Source organism: Pistacia vera, unplaced genomic scaffold (assembly GCF_008641045.1).
Source record: "Pistacia vera cultivar Batoury unplaced genomic scaffold, PisVer_v2 Contig233, whole genome shotgun sequence".
NCBI lineage: Eukaryota > Viridiplantae > Streptophyta > Magnoliopsida > Sapindales > Anacardiaceae > Pistacia > Pistacia vera.
This window is the reverse complement of record NW_022196039.1, coordinates 844,791-868,211: the sequence shown is the minus strand read 5'-3', so window position 1 is coordinate 868,211 and position 23,421 is coordinate 844,791. Positions and strand designations below refer to the sequence as shown.

Here is a 23,421-nt window from a genome sequence, read left to right as displayed (position 1 = left end):
ATAGACTAGTAGATAGAAAACTTAAGAATCCTTCTTATAAAAGAAAAGACTCACATCTGAAGCAGAATTAACAAACCCCCAATCTAGCAATGCAGCCTTAAGTTTGTCAAACCAAGCTCATGGAGCTTAGTTAAGGCCATACAAAGCTTTGTGTAATCGACAGACTTGTTTACCTTGAGAACATGTAGAGGAGAAACCTTCAGGAGGCATTATAAACACTATTTTTGCTGATTCCCCATTTAGGAAAGCATTATTAACGTTGAGCTGTTGTATTTTCCAATTTTGATGCATTGCAACAAATAGCATAACTCTGATTGTAGCTGCTTCAATAACCGATGAAAACGTATCGAAGTAATCAAGGCCAGGGGTTTGCTGAAACCCTTTAGCCACAAGTCTAGCCTTGTACTTCTGAAGAGTCCCATTTGAATTTAATTTTGTCTTAAACACCCACTTGCATCCAACAACATGCATTCCTTCTTCATAAGGCACAAGCTCCCAAGTTTTATTTCTCAAAAGTGCCTCATATTTAGTAGTCATGGCTTGTTTCCATTCAGGGGTTTGTAAAGCTTCAGAGACTGATTTTGGCTTCTTTAATATGGGACAAGTAGACAAGAAAGTCTGATATGAACGATGAGGTTTAGAACTAGTCTTAGATCTGGTAAGCATTGGATGGCTATTTGTAGCTGAGGTAGAGGGACAACAAGGAGGTACTAATTCCAACTGTATACCAGCGATACCTTACGGATGAGTTACTGCCAGAGGGACAGCAATGTGATTTTATTTTTCCTGATGTGGCAGATAGGACCTGAAGCATTAATGTAGTCTTTATCACTCATCAAAATAGGAATTGAATTTTCACACTGAGGAGCTTTAGTTGATCTGTCAAACTGGGAAGCTTCAGGTATATTAACATTGTTTTGTGCTTGCTGCCTTGTCAAACTAGGAACAGATTCTTCAAATTGAATAGCTCTAGTTGAACTTTCAAGCTGAGGAGCTGTAGACATATCGACATTGAGTTGGTCTGTTTGCTGTATGGAAGTAGAAATTGAAGTATTAACCAAAGGAGATGCACCAGGTTGAGTTTCTTATAGACTATGCTGAGAATATGCCATAGAGGAAGAGGAAATAATATTAGACTCTGGAATCATAGGATCTGTTTGAAAACTTGCAGGAGAAGAAGAATTAGGAACAATATTCATAAGAGTAAGGTCATGCGCAAATTGTGGAAGACACCAAAGATTAACATTATCACAATATGAGACCTCAGTAGGTTGAACATAATCTGCACTACTCCCTATATGAAAACCAGACTTAAATGGGAAATCTTCTTCATTAAACCTTACTTGCTTGGCAATATACATCCTATCGGATGATTATAAACACTGATATCCCTTGTGTGCTAAACTATAGCCAATGAGGGCTCATTTTTCTGTATGAAAAGACAACTTATTTTTCTAAAAGGGTTGAAGATATGGATAGCGGCTACATCCAAATACCTTAAGTTTTTTTATAATTGGGTTCTTGATGAAACAAAACATAACAAGGTGATACAAACTCTAGTGCAATGGATGGTAATCTGTTTAAGAGATATGTGGCTGTGCTAAAGGTAGCTTACCAATACTTCAATGGCATACCAGCATGAGCCAAAAGAGATAACTCATATTCATTAATAGCCCTATGTTTTCGTTCCACTCAACCATTTTGACATGAATGTCAAAACATAATACCATGATGTTGTAAGTATCCAATAAAGGACTTGAATTCTCCACCCCAATCGGTTTGCAAGCACTTCATTTTTACACCTAGCTGTCTCTCTATGAAGCTATGAAACTGCACAAACATAGTGTATGCTTCTGATTTTTGTCCCAAAGGATAAATCCAAGTTTACCTACTAAAGTTATCAACAAAAATAATGTAGTACTTATAACCCTCATGTGAAAGAAGTGGAGCAGGTCCCCAAAGATCATAGTGGACTATATCTAATGAAGTTGCTGCTCTGGAGGAAGAAAAGGGAAAAGTACATTGCTGTAATTTACCATACTGACAAGCCTTAGAGGAAAACCTTTTATGGCTAGAAAGTGAGTTCTTTACATTCAATTTATTCAGTACAACATGAAGAATCTTAACATTTGGATGTCCTAATCTTGCATGCCATAACATGGAAGAATTCAAAGATACATTGTAGCTATTACATTAAGAACTAATACTGGATTTAGAGGTACTAGAAATAGTAGTGGTAAAAGCTTGAAGTCCTTTTGAATCAAAAACACAACTTTCAAATATAGCTTGCTCAGCACCAAAATGCTTAGCGAGATGACCTACACCAGTTGCAGAGCTGGTAGTAACAGGTTGAGCTGCTTGTGACGAAGTAAATGAGGTAGGTGTAGTTGAGAGTTTATATTGCAAAGAGATAGTGTTAGTGTATGCCCTAGGAACCAATCGTGTCGTCGGTTCCAAGGCATTATGTTTTGTATATATATGTTAATATATATATTTTGTATATACATTTTATCTTATCAATAGAAGAAAGTGTTCTTATTTCACATGTGGTTTATTGCTTCATTTATATATATGTATTACATGTGAAATGTCCGGATGATACAAATCTTTAGAAGATCAAAATCATCAAAGTATTCCCTACATAGGTAACATTAATTAGGCAATAATATTACATAGTAGGCATGTTGAATGCCTTCGTAGAATATCATATGATGGTATTAGTATGGGTGATTATAAAAGTTATATCACTAGGGCATTAGCATGGATAAGCGGTTAGTGAACTGTTTATCGAATATGGCCATTTATGATGAATCAGATGGACATTTAAAATGAAGTCAATGATTTATCATAAGATCATACTAATGTAATCCTTAGACATGAGATATCACGGTTGGATTTTGCATAAATGCATATGGTTCATATGGTGTATAAACACGAGGCTAATCATGCCATGTGTTAATAAGCCGATTTGGCCATATGTTGTTTGTGTGTGAGGATAAGTGATAGTGAAGATGTGATATGTTGACTTGGTATAGATTGATATCAAGTTCCTCGACAAATGTCAAGATACATTGGAAAAGGGAAATCTTTGGCCGAGGTATATAAAATGTTACTTGAAAGGTTGTTTCATGGTGACACGTTCCATATGTATTGATTGTCAATTTGATATAAAATTAAGATAAGGATTTTGACATACCATGAATCATTTCTTAATTGGGATTAGACAACTAAAGGATTTGATTATACAGAGCGTATGATTATAAAATAGTTCATTGGAGTATATCTTCATTGTGACTTAGGAGTTATGGAGCATTGCTAGATGCCTACCATAATCGGTGGGAGTTTTGTTCATAAAGATTTATGACAAAACATATCGAAATAGACTATGATATTGGACCCACGGCTAGGCCATAGTGAACCTAAGAGGTCACACATAAAAACTAAGGAAATGGAGAATGGAAAAATAGCTAAAGAGAGTTGATCATCCAAGGTTTGCTAGCACCTACCAAGGGTAATAAAGTTATTTATATTATTATCATTGAATTAGATTCAATGGAGGGTTATATTAGTTATTATGAATAATTTAAGAGTTAAATTGCTAATTGGAATTAAATGGAATTCCAATTTATAATTAATCATTTTCTTTATATTAAATTGGATTTAACAATGGGTTGTAATTGTAAACATGTGAACAATTTAAGGGTTAAATTGTTATGTAAACAATTTAAGAGTTAAATTGTTAATTGTGATTAAATGTTAATCCAATGTTATTATTTAAAGTAGTTTAACAACTTCATAATAATTATGGAATTATTTATAACTCCAAAAACAATTATGGAATTGTTTGAGGAAGTCCAAAATAATTATTGAATTGTTTACAAGGCTATATATATGAAGAAAATGATATATCAATTTTAGGGTAGCGATCAAAATTTTTAAGAACCCTAAATGTCTCTCTTGGCCTAATTCTTCTTTTACCTTAGTGTGGATACTATTTTGTTTAATTTCTCTTGAAATTAAAAGTCTCAAAGGTTGCTAAGGACTTGAGGTAATAAGTTATACCTTGTTTTCAATTTGATTGAATTTTTTTTTGCAAAATATGAATATACATGTTATAGTATTACATGCATCATTCTCCATGTATTCCATCTTCAGATAGTACGAGGAAGGTCTAACTGATAAAGACCATCTTTTATTGCTCCTTGTAGAAACACAACTTGGCTGTTTTTATCCTTTGCCAGGCAACGATCAGAGCAAAACTCCAAAATGACATTATTATCTTTAGTTATTTGAGAAATACTTAAAAGAGTCTTAGCAATTTTTTGAACACATAAGATTCTTCTAAGCTGAATAATTCTATGTGAATCATAAGAGGGAACAAGTAGCATACCTGTATGAGTAATAGGTATAGACTCTCCATTGCCCATTTGAACCTTAAAGTTCCTTGGGTAACTGGCTACATGATTTAGGTTGGAGGCATCTGCAGTCATGTGGTGTGACCCACTAGAATCCATGTACCAGAATTATCATGGATAGTTTGTGGAGTCGCAATGGTTGAGTGAAAAGAGTTTACGGAGGCTGATGAGGATGGTGTAGCTAGAATAGTTGGTGATGAGGTATTAGGAAATGGTCCTTTATTTGTATGTATAGGTGAAGTTCCATAGGAGTTTTGATAAATGTCATTAGGAGCATAAGAAGAACCGTGAGTTAGATTAGTAGGAGTAGTAACTGAAGCATTATGAAGACCAATATATGAGTTGCTAAAATAAGTGTTAGGTGAATGGTTGTAAGCAAAAAGAGCAGCAAGTTCATTGGAGTTTCCAGATAGATTGGTTTGTGGGTTGACTAAGGGATTATAGCCAACTGGATGCACTGACTGGTTGTAGGTATGTGAGTTAAACCCCTAATATTCCTAATCGAAATGATGATAGCACTGGAGGGTAGAATGGCCTGTTTTCCCATAGACTTGACATATCAGCTTTGGTTTGAAGTAGTCGCGTCCTCTACCTGTACCTCGTCCTCTACCTGTACCTCTCACCATATTGTTATAGAAGACCTGATGAGGACTAGTAGGATAGGCTTGAGGAAGACCAGCGAAGGAGCTCTAAGATTGCTTCTTAACTGTCCACCATTTCCCAAATTCAAGATTCCTTTTGTCGACTGAGGAAACATTTGAGTTGTAAAACCAACACTACTACCTTGTGGCTAAGAGTAAACTTCATGAGTTTGGTAGTTTAAGGATCTTGTGTTTGCTACGTGTGTGGTATTTGGAAACACAGTCCCTGACGTGTTAGATTGCACATATGGAGAAAAAATGACAAGCCCTTGTTTAGAAGCAATTAGTGTAGAAGTAAATTGCTTATGAAAATAAGTCAATGCACTAGATTGTCTTGCCAGTCTTATTTCATGCTTGTGAAACATAAGCTCAGCTTCTTGAAGTGTTGCATCTTTACTATTGTATGTCAAACTAGGTACCACCACGTCATACTCTGGTCTTAGACCATCAAGTATATATAGTAGCAATTCTTCATCACTAAGATTGACTCCACTATCAACTAATTCATCTCCTAGCTCTTTCATTTTCAAGACATATTCATTAACACTCAAAGATTCCTTCTTTGTGGTTTGTAAAAGATTTCTTAAATGTAATGTCCTAGCCTTTGAAAAGACTGAAAATGAAGATCCAATGTATTCCATATTTTATAAGAGCTAGTGCATTTGGCAACATGCCGAAACATAGACTTTGAGATTGACGAAAACAACCAACTCACTAAAAATTGGTATGTTCTTTTCCAATTGAAATACCTAGGGTTTGGTTTCTTTACTAACCCTTCAGTCTCAACTAATTTCTCAATTAGAAACATAGGGGGACAAATATTCTCACCATTAACGAAGCCATCAAGATCGTGTGAAGCAAGAGCAGGAAGAACTTGGGACCTCCAATATCAATAATTATTCTCTACTAGTTTAACAGAGAGTGTTGGAAGGGAAGAGCGAGCTCCTAAGCCTGATGCGTTTGCATTCCTAATTTGGTCAATCCATCTTCAAGCTGACATTTGAAGTTTCAGGAATCGAATTAGCCATTGACGTTTGTCGAGGCTTTGATACCATGAAGATTCTTGTTTGACCAAAGAAAAATAAAGAACAAGAAACAAAGAAAAGATTCTAGAGAAGACGAGAAAAAATTGTGAATTTCTTCTTCTAATTTTTTTAACTGAAATCTGTTACAAGGTAGCAATGTTTTTATACATTGAATACAGAGTAAAATGCACCGTTTTCCACTAAGTTTTATTCTATTACAAACACAACCCAGAAATATTGGGAGTTCTTCTACCTTCATTCCAATAATCTTTAATCTTAAAGTGAGTATTAATATGTCTCTGAAAATTTGCATGAATAATCTTAATCACATAAGCAGTGAGAGTAAGAGATGAGATTGAAGAAATTTTGGTCAACTTGATGATCATGAGAAGCACTATTTATAGACGGTCAACTCTAATTTTTATACCTGGAGAGTCCTTAAGGAGAGTGATTGACATTCATATCTTAAGAATATAATAATATTTCAGCAGCTAAACTTATCTTAAGAAATAGAAATAATTAAAAGCAGAGGGGTGGGGAGCACGCGGAAATTAATGTTTGACATGAGAGACATTGTGATTGAAAGGTGGCATGCAAACATTGGGCAGAAACCTAGAAAAAGGACCCACCAATAATGCCATTATAAAATATAGTTTTTATTAATTACTCTGAAATCTTTGTTGGGATAAATAATAATGGGTTTATCCAACGTATATAATACAAAATAGAGTCACACCACACCACCCAAGAAATTTGGTAGTGGCTGTACATGTGCTGCAATATTGGTTAACTTGTTACGGGTGCATCAAAAAAATAAGATTATAGAAGATTATACTATATCATCTTAATTCAGAGATTCATGAAACGGACGTTAGTTTATTTTTCCCTAATGTCATAATCGCAGTTTGATAAAAATAACAACATATGGAACAGTAGAAGATGGGTTGAAAAGAGGGAGAAGTCAACTGGATCCAATTGGGTTGGGAGTAATAATTAATAATAAGAAAATGGGCAGCTAGAACTAGGTTGCATTATGAATCTTGTTAATGCACCTCATTGGTCCATTTTGATATTTGTATCCCACTTTCTTCTCTCCATTTCTGTGGAAAAGGAAAAACTCATAATCCAAAGATCTACCTACCTACCATGGAGAGGAGAAAACAGGAGAGAATACCCCACACGCCACGCTACCTTAATTAACATATGTATATGAATTATGACAGTGCATCAAATAATTTATTCATAGTGCTTCCATCTCCATGCATATGCATATTCCATATTCCTCCATTATAAAATTCAAGATGCTTCACTAAGTTGAACCTTTAAACTTTGTTTAATTGCATGTCCTTGTTCCACACTGTTATATCATAATTAAAACAATTAAAAATCTCTAGTGTTTGCTTATACATATAATATATTTGAACTGTAAAAAGTAGGGAAAAGATGTTGGGCCTTTGACAAGACAAGGCCCAAGGTACAACTCAGATCTCGATCGTGTAGTTAAACCCGGCCACGACTTCCATGGCACCTATGTTTTCGGAATTGGTTTTGTTTCTGGACATTCTGATATTTTCACCTTCACGCTCAATGTTGTTCATATGCTGTATGAATTCAGAGGATTTTTGTTTCAGAATTGGCTGATGCATGTTTATACATTGTTGTTCACTTCAAATGGAATGGAATGTACTGTTCAGGATATTTGAATTGAACATTTACTGAAAATTCATTTTGAGTTCTTTCCAAGCAATCCTTACATCAAAGAACAAATCATTCTAATATGGCTGTCCAAATCATATGTCCCGAAAAAATTAAAAAATGAATAGGAAGCTCTTACAATTTAACAATAGGTTATTGGAATTGCCCCCAGAAAATGGAAGAAACTAGTCCTGTCTTTGTTAGTTGCTTTATTGCTGCTTGTTCTGCAGACGCTCTTTCCTGAGAGCCGTGAATTTAGCTGCTATATCATCATAGTCTGGCAACTTTGGATGGACATGTTCAGGATATTCGCAAGGTAATGAATTGCTCCGCACAATGTTGGTTGTAGGCCTCTCTGTAGGCATTGACTTCACGGTCAAATAAGAGGCCTCTGGTATTTTTGTAGTGGGCTTGGAAGATAAGCTATTGGAATCAGCACATCCACCTGGAGAATCAGCTTTTGCTTTAGTATTTTGAACCTGTTCATTTTGCCAGCGGTCTTGGTGGTAGGTGAAAATATTATACTCAGTTGCACCATTGTCAGAGGTTCTTCTCCTTGACTTTTGATGAAGAGCAGGCCTTTCTATTTCTTCTGATTTTCTATGATGAGAGAAGTGGCACTGGCCTAAATGATCACCAAAATTTGCACTTTTCAGATCATAAATTGCCACCTTCACTGGTTTTATGGCTCCTGTCTGCAACTTACTACGTGGAATTTCCCATTCTTTGTCATCACCAATACAAAAATAACTTGAATGTTCCAAACTGCAGTCATCCCTTTCGCAGTTTAAATGACAATGACCCAATTTCATTTGGTCATAGTTGTTGTAATTGAATGATTGAAACTTTCTTCCCACATCTTTGCAAAATGCCTGCTTAAGTCCCTCCTGTCCATAACATGATCGCGTGCTTTCTTCTACTGAGGTCTTCCTCTGATGCTCTTTCCGATGATGAGATCTGTGCTTGCTACTAGAACTCTTGCGCGGCTTATCATAGTAAGCTTTACATTCTGTATCCTTTATGTTAGAGTTTTCTAGAGAGAATGATCTCCTCCTTGATTGTTTCCTAGTTGTCTTTGCACTCTTTCTAGAACTCCTTGAACTTGAATTTTCACTCCATGTGTCATACTGATCTATATAACTTTCTACTGTTTTTGTCTTTGGCTGGACAGATGGTTTGAACTTGAACAATCTTTGGTCCTGCCAGTCTCCATCTTTTGGCGTGGAAGTCTGAAGCTCCTCTATGTCATCAAGATAGACTACCTTTTCCTCGTCAAACTCAGACAAACTTTCTGAAGAAGATGCTGCAATTATTCTCTCCTCCCTGTGTTCTTTAGGGTCAGCACTAATCCTGCCACTGCTGTGCGTTTGTTTACCAAGATCAACTGCAACTCTGAATTCAAATGGAGAATCAAATTGGGCAAAATCTCCCACTTTCCCTGCATTTTTATGCTCCGGCAACTCAAACATATCTGGCGAAGATTTCTGAACGATGGAAGAACTAAGGGAAGCACCATTTGCATCAGAATTTCGGTGGGAGTGAGATTGATTTAGTCCGGTTGATTTGGTCTCCCTAGTTAACTCTGAATCAACTTGTAAGTCATGTATCTTGTTTGCATCTGAACTTTCATTTCCTTCCACCTGTGGATACATGACATAAAAGATGTGAACATTCTTGTTTAGAACATCAAACATTTATTTCAACCCAAACTATAGAAGTAAAATTATTACCTGTACCAGATCAGAAGTATATTCAATGGCCAAAATCCCAGGTTGGCAGCAGTGATCCTTAACTATTTCATCCATCAATTTGTGCTTTACATAATCGGGAACCGAATTTATGCAGAGTTTTTCTTTTATCTGAAGAAACATGGTTATTAAATTTGCATTAGTAAAACATCCCAATAAAAAGAAAAAATCAATTTATAAAGAAACAGAAACAACTATTAGAACTACTTTAAGTTATAAAACACTATATCTCACAACCTGACAATTCACAAGATTTCCCGAAAATAGTTCAGCCGAAGCCAATGCAAATCTCTGACCATAGCGCTCTTCAAAGAGCTTCCGTATCTTACAAAGCTCGGGAAGATCACCACATCTTGAGGAGGCATATATAAGAGTTGAAACTGCTTCATTGATATCATTCGGGCAGTCCCTGAAAATATATTGCTCCTTTTAGTTCATTTAAGGCCATATATGGCAAGAGTAAGAAAATACTTTAAAGCTTAGAAATGCTTTAATTGTCCATACTTGTTTTTGCGGATATATGACAAGTTACTTCGAATGAATTCGCAGAAATTGTCCAGCAACTCATATACGGCCATTCTGCTCTCCTCTTTAAAGAGCTGCTCAGCCTGAAAAATGAGATTAAGGATCAAATTAAGTTTGGTACAGAATAGTCATGTTGAGTACAAACTATTAAGATTTTTTTGTAAGATTTCACAGACAAAAAAAGAAAAAAAATGAAAGAAACAAGTTCCTGTTAAGGATAGAATTCAAACTCGGGATTGCAATAAAACGTACCAAGTTGAAGGCTTTTTCTTCATCGCCATTTTGGATGAGCTGAGCCATGTCCTCGCGTATAAATCTCACAATCGAACTTTTCTTGTTCTTCAGCAGCTTGAGACGGTACTGGAGCTGCTTAATTAGCTTCTTACTGCAAAAACAAAACATTTACGCATGCAAACATAATAATAAGAACATGACACCCCATAAATCATAAATCACAGCCAAAATTCTCGAACTTATATTAAGTTCACCATTTAGAAGCTCTTCGCCACCCAAACAAGATGCAAAACATGGTGGAAACTTCACGTCACTTGTTGGGCTGTTCCAAGACTATGAAGAGCTGAAACAAGTTTCCGCAAGGAGACAACCCTGACAGTTAAAGCTGGTAATGACGATTTACATGGACCAAAAAGTAGAGGAAAGAAAAAGAGAGAGACAACAAATATTGTACTTTAACGGGTAAAAAACGAAAGAGAAGAAGAATAAAAAGGGGAAAAAGGTCAAGGGCAAGTGAAGCAAAAGACAGTTGGGTTTACTTGTGAAATTTGGTGGGTATTATTTTTAGGAGGAGTGGGTATGATAAGAGGGAAGAGAGTGGTACGAGATAGTTCTGGTTTTTATTCCGAGAACTTCTCCACTACACGGTAGTTACCAGGACAGTTGTCAAAAACCAAGCTCTTAAAAGAATGTTTTTCTGTTGTGACAGGCTCCTTGGTTCCTGTTTCTTCAGCCTCAAGCTTCTGATACACTCAAATTCTCATAGTTAATTCAAACACTTGAATAAATTAGTATTACAAAAACTCTTGAATTGTTAAAATCTAAAAGCCATAATTTTACCTTTATATGGCAAAGTAAAAAAGAGAACTAAATCAAACAGACTTCTAATATTCTTAAGTACATCCTAAAGTAAAAGACTTCGATTGTAGCATTTGACATCACTTACATGTCAATTAATAGGTTTATTATTATATATTTAGTAAGCGGTTCTGATGATAACCATCTTACATAGAATTATAGCATTATCAGGCCCACAAATTAAGCTTTGAGGTCTGAGCTGATAAATACCTCCAGGTTGGTTGTTTGATGTGAGGAAATTCAAGATAAGCACAAAAATTAGCGGAATCTTTTCAAATGGATAACAATGATCCTTAATTCACACGCACTGACCTTCTCATGATATGCTCTTGTCTCATAAAGTGAAATATAACAAACAGAAGAACAAGTGCTTCAAGAAACAAATGACTGCGTGGTTGTTAGCACATGCCACTGTAGTCAAAGGAATTGGTAATCAAACCCACATCTCTCTGTTTCTATAATACAAATATGTGGGCTGGTGACCAACTGACTTTGGCATGCAAATGCGCAGACGTAAGGTGGGGTCTTTGCTTGAGCATGGCGGTAAAGTTTAGCTGCTAATGATGGTGACCACTGGCTCATGAATTCACTCACTCTCTCATCATTTTATATTCTCGCTTTCTCGAGCAACAATAAGAGAATATATGTGTAATCATTGGTTCATCTTTACGTTGTATCTTCTTCTTAAGGTACTGCCCGAGGGCATGTCGTTAATTAACATTTAGCAACTTGGTTACCAATCCGCAGGATGTGGATTTGGTTAGGTGCCTGTAATTTGAAAAAGGCGTTGCCAATAATTCTTTTCCCTTATCCATAAGGACGGGAATCAATTCTTAATCTTTAGCCCTCTTGAGACTTCACCAGGAAGCTAGTTGATACTGATGTTCCTAAAGCCAATACCGCAAACTGTTATTCAAAATCATCGGCCACAATTACTAATGGGCTTGTCTATTAGAGATAATGAAGTTTTGTGTTTGTGTCTCCATGAGTGGCTCCAATTTCCACGTCTTTCACATATCAGATTAATTTGCCAAAATACGATATGCAAATCAGATATTTGTAGGGGTATTTTTCAATAAGAAATGCGAGCCTTAAACCAGTGGACACTAGCAACCAGAATATTCAACATCATTAAGCTCCAACATAAAATCTTTATTGCACATATACGGGACACACGCCTTTCTATGATAAATTTTAGTTAATTCCTGAGCCAGAGACACTATCGATCCCCAAAATTTTAATTTAGAGCACTATGACTAAAGTTCAACATAAGATCTGGCTATTATATAGCATGCTCAAGTGGGCTGATTGTTACCTTTCCTACATCACATCTTAGCAATAAAATATAGCTAGAATTATGAATGTAATTAAGCATTTCTAGTCTATTATCACAAACGGTAACAGGTACAGGTTGGTTCTGTCTTCTAATCACATGAAACTTAGAATACTTAATATGAGAAAAAAATAAAAAAAATAAAAAAAAAAATTCAAAACTCAACCAAGAACACATCTAGATCTGTATATAAAAGTTTCAGTACTTTTTCATTATATGCCATAAGAACAAAATCTGATCTTGATTTCTTAGAATTGAAAGAAGTGGGCGCCCAATGCTAATCCTCTCGCAGAAAAGAATGATGATTTTAATATATAGTGAGTGATCAGGAAAGAAAAGTTGGTGATGGATGGTTTGAATTGATTAAAATGATACATCATAATCATATTTAGAGGATAAGATATTAATTGGCTTGTCTGGCGCCAAGCTATCAACAACCAAAGAGCAGTGAATACTAGCTACAACTTCTCTCAATGGAAACGATCCAAGCACAACAACAACAGGTGCTTTTATCGTAACCAACAAAGGGATTTTTCCTGCTTTCTTATCTGCCATTAGAGATTCTTGAAGCGCTGAACCAACCTCTGTCTGCCCCCGCAATCCAACCGAGAATGTGGTTATATTATCGTTGGGTTGACTGAATGCAGGAAGTTTGCCTGAACAAAGAGTTGTCCCTTTATAATTAACTATTACCGAGCTGTCTTTGCCATATTTGAAACCTATATGGCTATTAGGATTATCAGCTTTAACAAATGCGGTTACTTCAGTATTGAGGCTAAAATCCAGAAGGATTTTGAAGGAATTCACCTGAAAATTCTCAATATTGTATATAGGAACCTCAGGTTTAAAGCTGGCATAAAGAATATACGCGACAATGGTGAGAATGACGATTAAAGAGAAGAGGCAGCAGTAACAACAACATATACATTTAAGGCAACCATTTCCACTACTTGAACTCTGAAGGCTCGGATGTTGAGAATTGTACCGAGGTGGATTTCTCCGTTGAGGAGGTGGTCTTAAGTTACCCGTGGTTTGCTCATTGTTGAGCATGACATATTTTGGATGATATGGGGGTGGGTCGTTAGATGCCTGAACGTTGTCCTTATTGTAGCCATAGTCCATTAAACAAATTCAACAAGAAACAATGGTCCTTCTCTCTTCTTCCTCTGCGCCAGTATCTTAGGGGGAGAGGCGAAAGGTGAAAAAGGATGAATAATCCTAATCAGCGGCTTGGTTCCATTGTTCAAGGACAATTTTAATTATGTGTGGACACGAATTTAACTAAGTTTTAGCTGTCAACCGCTTTTTCTGGGTTTCAAACTGATATCTACTATTATTTTGATTTTCTATTTTAGTCATGCACAGACCTCTTGACCTTCTTTCTGTTTTTGGTCGTCTAATGTACAAGTATATGTTAGCTAGGCAAACAAAATGCTATTTTTATTTCAGGAAGATTGACCATTTTCTTTTTTCTGTTCTGTCCTGATCAATTTACTTCATGTTTGCTGAATATCAATAACATAGAGAATGAAATATATATAAGAACAGATTAGCCAAATTCTTTCTATAGATAATACGATTAAAGAGCCAGAGCAATATAATATAATTAAGATCCTCTTTTCTCCTCAAATCATCGTCTGAGATCACTTCAAGCTACTTTTATTCACCTCATATTATTTACAAGAAAACAAAACGAACTAAAAGCCAAGTAAGCCAAGTGTGTTAGGAGAAAACCCTGCCTTATTAAATCAAAACCCAGTTAGAAAATTCAACATAACTTGCTAACCATAGTTGGAGAAGAGGCGTCTATTGCGGCTCTACAATTGCAAGATCTTAAAGAATCCATACTCATAAAGGCCACCACCGAGACCGCCATTGCCTTCATCGTAATCACAGCCTTCTTTAACTTGCTTGACCCAGAATTTGACTGTCCCAAGTTTTCACTCGATAACGTGTATGATTTCAGAAAAATTTGCCTTTGCTTAGCTCTGGTACGTCTATAACTAAAGGACTTCACCATGCTGTAATTAGGGTCCTTTCTTCTCTTTGAAAAATTTCTCCGCCATTGATAATCATGATCAGAAGTATCTTCAAAAGGGCGCTGGTCCAGTGGCTCGTAACCATTGAATCTCCTGCTAATGGAGGTGGGGTTGCGGACCAGAGTGTTCATGGTTGTGAGCAAAGAGAGCTACAGAATGGAGATGACTTTATGCTTTTATTTAAGCAAAGTGAGACCACTATATTTTCATATTTGGTGGGCGCATTGTACATAAACTCTGAAGTCAACTAATTAATCAAAGTTATGCGTTAGACATTGACACCCTTAAAGGGGAATGCACTATACCTAACCATAGCTGGTTTGATATTAGCCTTGTGATGAAGGGTTGGTAAGATCGATCAAAACTGTTGTTAGATTAGGATCCAGTTCAATCAAAATTGAATAGTTTAATAAATTTCCATGAAGTAAAAACACGAAGCGTTAGGTCGATGAGATCATAAATTAAGTTCAATTTGTCTTAATTGTTTAGTTTGATTTGCATTGAATATTGAATAATTTTAGAAAATGTGTATTTTAAATAAAATTCAAAACGGTTTTGTCGATTATAGGGAGCACGCATGGCGGCTTGGCTTGAAGCACTGTCACCTACCAGGTTTAAGACTAAAGGGATTAAGAAATTGAGTACAAGTATTAAGGACCAACCACGTACTCTAAAGTCTCTAATAAACCATTATTGACCTTTGACTAACAAATCGTGCAGAGTCAGCATGAATTGAAATGCTATGTTTTTTCCCCTTAATTAATCACACCTGAAAAGAACAAATATTATTTTTATTTGGAAGATTTTTTTAAGTTTTAATCTGTGAGAAATGCAGCAGGCTAAGTCTGACCAAAAGATGTGAGTGTGAAATACATATACATGGTTAGGTAAGATTTATGAATAATGTTTAATGGCAGTCGCTCTTGATACACTCACCCAAATAAGTACTTTTAATTAATTAATTTTTAGTATTCTTATTGTGGTAAAATATATCGATTCATTAAATATGATAATGAGTATTTTTTATTATTGTAAATCTTTGTTTAAAATATGCATCTTAAGTTTCCACTCCCATTTTTTGTTCAAAATAAATATATGATATTAATTTAGATATTATATTATTTAGAATATAATCCACATGGTTTTTATTTAAAAAATAAAAAAGAATGAAGTTGAACACAAGTTCATTAATAACACTGAAACGTAATTAACAACAACAAGATCAGGCAACTTTGATTGAAAACTACAAACTATCATGAAGACCCTCAATTCCCAATAGTTAATTCTAAACTAATAAACTCATCTATTTAAAATTCATTCAATTAAGTGATGTGAACCATAATAAAACATTTTTTTTTTGTAGGATAATTGATGGTCACCTTTTGACCTTGTTATAACTTGAACTCAAGACCCATTGGTCTTTTAACTTTTCAATCCACCGTTCACTTCATGAGACGGTTAATAAAACCCTTAACAAGTGGTCAAAGAATAAAAAAATTATTTGTCATCAATTTCTGTAACATGAACTTTCCCCCGTGTAATCCAAATTAATTTGGTAAAATAGACGAGAAGTTGGCCAATACTTGGCACATTGTATAAAATTTGGCGAATGGCGTTTCAATTAATATGGAAGAGAAATGTGCTTGGACATTAATCAAAACTCAAAAGAAAGAGGGGTTCAGGGGTGGTCCAACAAGCTACAAGTACATGAACCAGTGGACATTAATGGCAATCACATTAGACCCACACTCCCTATACATTAATTATTAAGTAATAAAGACCAAGAAAAGAAATTTACTAATCCAATCCAATCCAATCCAAAAACCTTTCGCATTTATATCTCTTGCCATAGTTTTTAGTCAGAGTTCACGTAAAAAGAAGCCCTTCTATTCACTAATCTCCTTCCTTCATTCTATCATCCCTGTAATCACAAAGGCAGAAAGGCTACTCCTGTGAGCACTTGTGATCACCCAATCTCCTTATGCATCCTCTTTCATGTGACCTTCCCTTCTCTCACTCCTTACTCCACACTCTTGCCTGTGATTTGCTTCAATACCCCTTCTCCTTTATATATTCATCTTCTTCTGCCTCTACCTTTCATCATCGCCTCTTCTTTTCTCACACATATTACAACCCCACCTTAAGAGAAACAGAAAAAAAGTACAAGAAGAAAAAGAGGAGATCAAAGCATGAAGGGTTCTGTTTGGATTGCTTTATTACTCATTGCTTTCTTCTTTGTTCCTTCTGTAATGTCTTTGAGGCACATTGGCCGGCCACACTCACGTATGACTTGTACATCTTGATTTTCTGTGTTATTTAGTTTCCTCATATTTTGCTATGATATACTTACTATTATTCTTATATTTATTTTGTACTAAACAGATCATGGGCATCATCATTCTGCGCAGTCAATGAAAAAAGATGGAATAGTAACAGAACCGGAGTTGTACTGGGAAAGAGTGCAAGGTGTAATGAAGAGAAAGGTAGCAGAGACGCTACAAATAGCAGGGTCAAGTTTACCAGATTGTTCGCATGCTTGCGGCTCATGTTCACCATGCAGACTAGTTATGGTTAGCTTTGTGTGCGCATCACTTGAAGAAGCTGAGACATGTCCAATGGCTTACAAGTGCATGTGTCATAACAAGTCTTATCCTGTTCCATGATTACTGGTTAACTTAATTTTGTATCATAATTACTGGTAGTGGTAGTATTCCATCTTTTTGGGCTTTGTGGTTTTTCTTTTATCTTCTTCAATTTTACCCTTGTAATGTAGGCGTGGCTTCCTTTGTGTAATCAAAAGAGTTTGATCTTACTTTGTTTTATTCTTATTTCGCCTCTGTTTCTGTTCTTTTAAAAATATCCTCTGCTCATCATTTTAATTAGTGTTAACAAAAATGAATAAAATGAATAAAAAGAAAAAAAGAAATCTATATCCAGTTTAGGTCTTTTTTTTCAACTGGTGAATGGGCTACTTGCTTAAGTTGGACATGTCGGGCTGGCTTACTTGAGTTGGGCCTGAATTGTAATGAAAATAGGGCCAAACTTGATTGAAGTTGAAAGCTTGGCCTTAAGAAGACAAAACAAAGAGATAAAAAGTCGTAAACTAAACAGAATTTACGATGATGGTGAGGCTCAACTGAAACAAACAAAAATACAAGTATCCGTGAGCTACGGTTTAGCCAAGTTTATAGGGAATTTTCTGGTTTCGAAATCATTGAACAGAGAGAGAGACAAATCAACCCTTCTAAACTCCAACCAAGAATAAACTAATACTCTTTCTATTCTAAAATCTAATCTTAACAAAAATGCCATCTTCTCCATCTTCACCTCCTTCTTCTTCAACCTTATTCACTTCTTTGCCTCCCACTTCTGGACCTCTGGTCCCACCAATCTGCCCCAGTGGAACCCATTTTTTTCTTTACATCATCACCATCATAACTAATATGTTTTCCTTTCAACACCCGTAAAAGGTATTTTTTTTCATCCATTTTCTCTTTAAGGCTTTGTGTGTCTATATTTGTCTTGTGTGTTTGTGGGTATGCAATTTTTGTCTTGTTTGTAAATGTTTTCCAGAGCTGAAGCACCTGCACACTTTTCCCAAAATTTTCTATCTTTTTCATATTACAAACTCTTCACATTATTGGTTTTTTTAATGGATGTAACCTTTTCAAGGTTTGAAGTTTTGCAAAAAGAGTCCCTTGATTGCGCTGCTAATATTTTCTTCTTCATAAAGTCTCGCCTTTTCATCTTCGGGGTACATCTACATTTTATGCCATTAATTATTGCATTTCTTATGAAATGATGAGTAGTTGAATAATGTGTAGAGAGCATGAGCAGGCGCCATCATTTTTCACCCATTTCTTCAAGCTTTTTATTATTTGTTCTTTTTGTGCTTTTGCTTTCGGTTAAAAAGACTGAAACAACTTCATGTTTAATTTTTGGCACCCCCCCTCATGAGATTAAGGAAGCGTAGACAATGCTTTCCTTCTTGCTCTTCTCTTCACAGAGTAATTCCTCACCTTCGCATTTGCTCTATTTTTTTTTTTTTTTTTTTTTTTAAAGAAATTATTGCACTGCATTGTTTTTATCTCATGGCGTGTTCCTCATACAAGAGTTGTTCATTGTTTATTGTTATTTTAACAAGAACTGCTCTTGCCGTGTAAGGAGTTTTAAAAAATGTGTTTACTTTCTCTCAAGTGCTCAAGTTATTACGTTAAGTGAGGAATTGTTATGTTCAGAATTTAGATAATTTAATTTAAATTCAGTGAGAAGATCCGTGTATTGTTTTGGCAGCTCAAGCCCCTTGTGTCTAGTCTCCTCTGTTAAGCAATTAATTGATACTAATAGGTGCTTTCGAAATTAAAATGTAGGTTGATGAGGATGAAATCTATTGGAGACAGAAGAAGGATGATGAAGAGTTGGAATGGCCACACAATTCCACTCATGTAATAACGCAGTTAGCTCAATGTTTCAGTAAGTGGAGACTCGTAACACCCTTCTCGGCACTTCTTCTTTAGCTTTAATTTTTCTTCAAAATTAAAATTCTATTACTCCTGTATTTGTATTTGTACCAGCTTTTTATTAAGAATGTTTCTTGGTTGGTTCTAACATGACAAGATAAAAAGCATTAATGTAGTACTTTGGTTTAACCCCATGATTTGAACGTCAATGCATGGCTTGACGACTAGGAATGTGGTTCATTCTCCCAAAATAACATAAGGTGTCACATGTTCTCTTCTTTACACATTAAGGTGTTCGGAGAAGCCACCGGAACGTTATTAGAGTGACAGGTTATCAGCAATTAATGCGATCTGATAGCTCACTAAAGATGTTACACATTGAAAGACACTGGATAAGATATATACTAATGGCGGCACCATTTTTCCTTTAAAGAATAATTTCCTTGATACTTAGTTTCAAGTTACCAGAAAAGAACTGATGCCTCGCGTAAATTTGTTCTATCATGTTGAGCAACAGAAACTCCCAAATTTAACCCATCATATACTCTGTATGGTGAATGAAATGCCTGGCACAAATTTTCCAAATCACTGCAGCTTTTTAATCATATTGTTGAGTGTTCTTGATGCTAAAAATTAAAATCTGTATTTTAAAACCATATGTTGCTTCTTGTTGTTTTGACTCAAACTCAAAAGGCTCCTGTTTTGTCAAGAGTTGGTACAGACTTTAGAATCATGGTAATGGGCACTTTTAAATATGAAATGTGCCAAGTTCAAGGCTGCTCAGCCAATTGTTTAACCATTCAACTTTTCAATTTAAGGTGAATAAACTGAATTATTACCTTTAATGCATGTTCTGTTATCTCACTCATCAGTTTTTGGCAATTGTAGCTAGTGCTATGGTTGGACCACGAGCATGGTTAGGAGGGCTCTTTAATCGCTCAAACAATAAACGTAATGAGAAGTTTATCGACTACACTTTGACTCCTCCTCAGGTAAGAGGAAATGCTCATCAAGGGTCTTCTGCCATCCAGCACTTTCTCCATTGTTGCATCTTTCTCTCTGTCACTCTTACACATATATGATCAGACAAATAACAGTATCTATGCATACAAGTATAAGTTATACTTGTTGATTGCAGCATTTGTTCAATAACATATAACAGTCAATTTACTGAAACCTGTTCAAGTAGAAGTTTGGATTTGCTGATTAAAAGCCAAATCCTTTTGCTGTCTTTTGCTAGGGTGACAGTGTGATGACAACATGCTGAAAGAATTTATGAATATTTTATTTTATTTTTTTTGCAATAATGAAAATCTGAAGTCAAAATTCTAACTAGTGAGATTAATGTGATGTGTTCTATTGTAATTTCATTTTATGGTTTGTTCTTACTATTTGTTTTTTGAATTCTTACTAGGAACAAATACTTCAGAGACTTCAAGAGCGATTACAAACTCCTTTTGACGAGAGTCGCCCTGATCATCAAGTACTTTCTTCATTCTTGTGAGACTTTTTAATTTTCTTAAACTTTTTCTTCCATATTTATCCTGGTGTTGATTTTACTAAACTATAGAAACAAGTACATCACTCAGACTTGGTTAATATGGTGATTTATGACATTTCTATGGATTATCAACACGGCACTTGATCTTTTCAGGCAAATCTTGCACTTTCTTCCCAATGATCTTTAGTATAAGTAAAATAGGGTACCATGAGCTGAATAGGCATAAATTACTATGGAGACAAAAACACACAGTTTTGTATTCTCAATGCTAAATCTCAGCAACAGTTTCCGATGATGCCTGATTGCCTGCACATCTCATGTCTGTTTATATTTATTTTCTCACGCAGTTTCATCGAGGATGTGCATGGTTAGGAGCTCCAGTCTTATCTTATTTACATATCGCTTGTATTAATGTTTTATGCCAAATTAATTAATAGATCTCATTGACCTTTTTAAATGACAGGAATCTCTTAGAGCACTATGGCATATTGCCTTTCCAGATGTAGCTCTGAATGGCCTAATCTCTGAGCAATGGAAAGAAATGGGATGGCAAGGTCCTAATCCATCAACTGACTTTAGGTACATTTTTTGTTAATGTGAAGATATATTATAAAGTGGTTGAAAGCCATTAGAAGGGCAATTTCTCTAATCATCCTTCTTAATGCAAAAAAGAAAAAGAAAATATACATTTTGGAGGCTCATATTATGTGAGCATCAAATTAGAAGGATGAACATTACATGAAAAGCAAGTGATTCCAATGTGTTATTAACAAAGCTCATTTGTTCTATTGAAATGGTATGGTATTGTGTTTTCATATTCTGATGTCACAATAATGTATGAGCATCAAATTAGAGAATGACTGTCTTTAGGAACCTTGAAAACTTGGTTATTTCTGATGTCACAATAATGCATGAGATTAAAAAAGGTATCCAATTGTTTTCTAAAGAATTATAAATTTAAAACTGATTTTAACTTCTCTTATTAGGGGTTGCGGTTTTATTTCTCTTGAAAACTTACTGTTTTTCGCCAGGACTTATCCGGTATGTCTCCTACTCTGTTGTATGGCTACTGTAAGAAATTATATAATTAGTATTTTTTCTTTTCTTTTCATTTTTGCTGAACTCTTGGTATACTATTCTGTTTCTTTTCAGCTGTATGGATGTCTAAATTTTTGCAGAAATGAGTTATCCTTGATACTAATTGTATAAACATTCAAATGAAGGCATCTTTTCGTAGGTTGTTGTGAAAGCAAGATGGGAATCGAGCAACTTGGGAATACCCATTTGCTGTTGCTGGCATTAATGTGTCATTTATGTTGATTCAGATGTTGGATTTATTCTCAGGTTTGTTAACAATTCTTAGTGTCTGGTCACATTCAGTTGTTTGGCCTTTCAGAGTCTGAAAAGTAAGAAGATTCACTGGCAAAGGTGTTTGGTTATTAAATCAATTGTTTTGTCATAGTGGACATGATCTATATTTCATCTATAAATTTGTGTTTTTTCCATTTGTTCCTTAGAGCACCCTCGTTTGCTGAAATTATTTTTTCAATTTGATAAAAATCTTTCTTTATTTCTCTTTGCTGCCATCTAAACTTGTAAACTCTCACATAATGCCTTGTTTATGTAAAACTCAAATGTTTTGATTTAGCAGGCTGCCCAAATATTTGTAATTTTTCTCATAGATATTATTCTTTGAGGCCTGCTATTTTGTACTGTCAACGATAGCAGCACCCAGACAGCAGAAAAGTTTTGAATGTCTTGCTTCCTTTGGACCAATAGTTATCAAGTTTGAATATGAAATTTCATTTTATACATAAAATCTGTAGGAAAAAGTTTAATTGTTTTCTATCTTTCTTTTTATGTTTTTTTTTTTTGCAGATAAACCAAGATGTCTTCCAGGAATCAATTTTATTAGAATATTAGGAGGTAAAAGGATTTCAACTCCAAATACTTTATGCTCAGTATCATAGTATTTCTTAAACTGCTTATGCTTTCCAATTTACAAGTTCTTTAGCTCATGATTTGAATGTTCTCAATTGCAGAAGACGAACAAGCCTTTGATGTATATACTGTATAGCTTTTGAAATGATGGATGCTCAGTGGCTGGCAATGCATGCTTCCTATATGGAGTTTAATGTATTTTTCTCTCCTCTCTCTCTAAAGCACCACATTATGGAAGATATTTGAATATCTCAATACTGCGAGTATACTTGTTATTTTGGATACTACATTTGCTGATAAATGTTACTTGTAGCTACTGAACCTTTTCTTTCATTTTACATGTTAATAATACTATTTGATGGCTTTATATAGGACTAGGTGATACCGAGTTCAAATATGCTCCTGATGTTAAATCAGTTAGTGTTTTCTTTATGTGTCCTATACTATTTTCCATTCCTGCAGGAGGTTATAAAGTAACCGGAGGCAATTGGAGAGAGAACTTTCTTTGGAAGATGTTCATCGGATACAAGATTTACCGGCATACAACCTGTTATACCAGTAACCTTTTCTTCCGCAACTCTTCAAACCCACAAAAAGTTACCATGGACAGTTTGCAATGAATCTAAATATTTTGATCCAAAGACCTATCTGGGAAGAACTCCTCTGGGACACCATGTTTCTGAGGTTTTTACCACTGATATTTGTACAGCACAATGGACCCTGCTCAAGATAACATAGTTTTGTGGATCAATTTGGCAGTGAACCCTGAGAAGTCTAGACCGACTGCAGCTAAATTTTTCAGATTGATATAGTGCTTCTAATCTATTATCAAGAATTTTGGCGTTTATGTGGCTACCAGTGGGAACTAGAAGACAATGTAAAGATCAATTGATAGTCACCCATTTCGGGTTGCAGTTTCCAGGTAATGACAAGTAGGATTTCTGTCATTACAATTTTTTAAGACAAATTCTGCAGAAAGATTAGATGATTCAGATTATGCAGTGGA

At 35.2% G+C, this 23,421-nt stretch overlaps 4 protein-coding genes and 1 pseudogene across 4 annotated transcripts; 2 read left to right on the top strand and 3 right to left on the bottom strand.

The window, feature by feature from the left end:
• Positions 1–5,205: 5,205 nt before the first annotated feature.
• LOC116131384 lies at positions 5,206–5,697 on the bottom strand. Its single transcript, XM_031417032.1, has one exon. The coding sequence runs from the start codon at positions 5,695–5,697 to the stop codon at positions 5,206–5,208; it is 492 nt and encodes a 163-aa protein (XP_031272892.1).
• A 2,288-nt stretch (positions 5,698–7,985) lies between these two features.
• Positions 7,986–10,778, bottom strand: LOC116131383. Its single transcript, XM_031417031.1, has 6 exons — positions 10,538–10,778; positions 10,302–10,434; positions 10,029–10,132; positions 9,762–9,933; positions 9,507–9,635; positions 7,986–9,416 (listed from the first exon to the last, which is right to left on the bottom strand). Exons 1-6 carry the CDS (start codon positions 10,576–10,578, stop codon positions 7,986–7,988), a joined length of 2,010 nt encoding a protein of 669 aa, XP_031272891.1. The 5' UTR covers positions 10,579–10,778.
• Positions 10,779–12,837: 2,059 nt separating this feature from the next.
• Positions 12,838–13,596, bottom strand: LOC116131382 (NDR1/HIN1-like protein 6). Its single transcript, XM_031417030.1, has one exon. The coding sequence runs from the start codon at positions 13,594–13,596 to the stop codon at positions 12,838–12,840; it is 759 nt and encodes a 252-aa protein (XP_031272890.1).
• Positions 13,597–16,404: 2,808 nt separating this feature from the next.
• LOC116131447 (protein EPIDERMAL PATTERNING FACTOR 1) lies at positions 16,405–17,267 on the top strand. The gene is made up of 2 exons (XM_031417102.1): positions 16,405–16,796; positions 16,896–17,267. The coding sequence occupies exons 1-2, from the start codon at positions 16,703–16,705 to the stop codon at positions 17,174–17,176; spliced, it is 375 nt and encodes a 124-aa protein (XP_031272962.1). The 5' UTR covers positions 16,405–16,702; the 3' UTR covers positions 17,177–17,267.
• Positions 17,268–18,461: 1,194 nt separating this feature from the next.
• Positions 18,462–23,171, top strand: LOC116131381 (annotated as a pseudogene).
• The last annotated feature ends 250 nt before the right edge of the window (positions 23,172–23,421 follow it).

What these genes read in the sequence shown, in the direction of transcription:
- LOC116131382 (XM_031417030.1), bottom strand. Translation starts at nt 13,596, where the DNA reads ATGGACTATGGCTACAATAAGGACAACGTTCAGGCATCTAACGACCCA.
- LOC116131384 (XM_031417032.1), bottom strand. Translation starts at nt 5,697, where the DNA reads ATGGAATACATTGGATCTTCATTTTCAGTCTTTTCAAAGGCTAGGACA.
- LOC116131447 (XM_031417102.1), top strand. Translation starts at nt 16,703, where the DNA reads ATGAAGGGTTCTGTTTGGATTGCTTTATTACTCATTGCTTTCTTCTTT. An exon ending in CATTGGCCGGCCACACTCAC is followed by an intron (nt 16,797 to 16,895) that starts GTATGACTTGTA and finishes TGTACTAAACAG; the next exon opens with ATCATGGGCATCATCATTCT.
- LOC116131383 (XM_031417031.1), bottom strand. Translation starts at nt 10,578, where the DNA reads ATGTTTTGCATCTTGTTTGGGTGGCGAAGAGCTTCTAAATG. An exon ending in TCATATATCCGCAAAAACAA is followed by an intron (nt 9,934 to 10,028) that starts GTATGGACAATT and finishes ATATATTTTCAG; the next exon opens with GGACTGCCCGAATGATATCA. An exon ending in ATACTTCTGATCTGGTACAG is followed by an intron (nt 9,417 to 9,506) that starts GTAATAATTTTA and finishes ATGTATCCACAG; the next exon opens with GTGGAAGGAAATGAAAGTTC.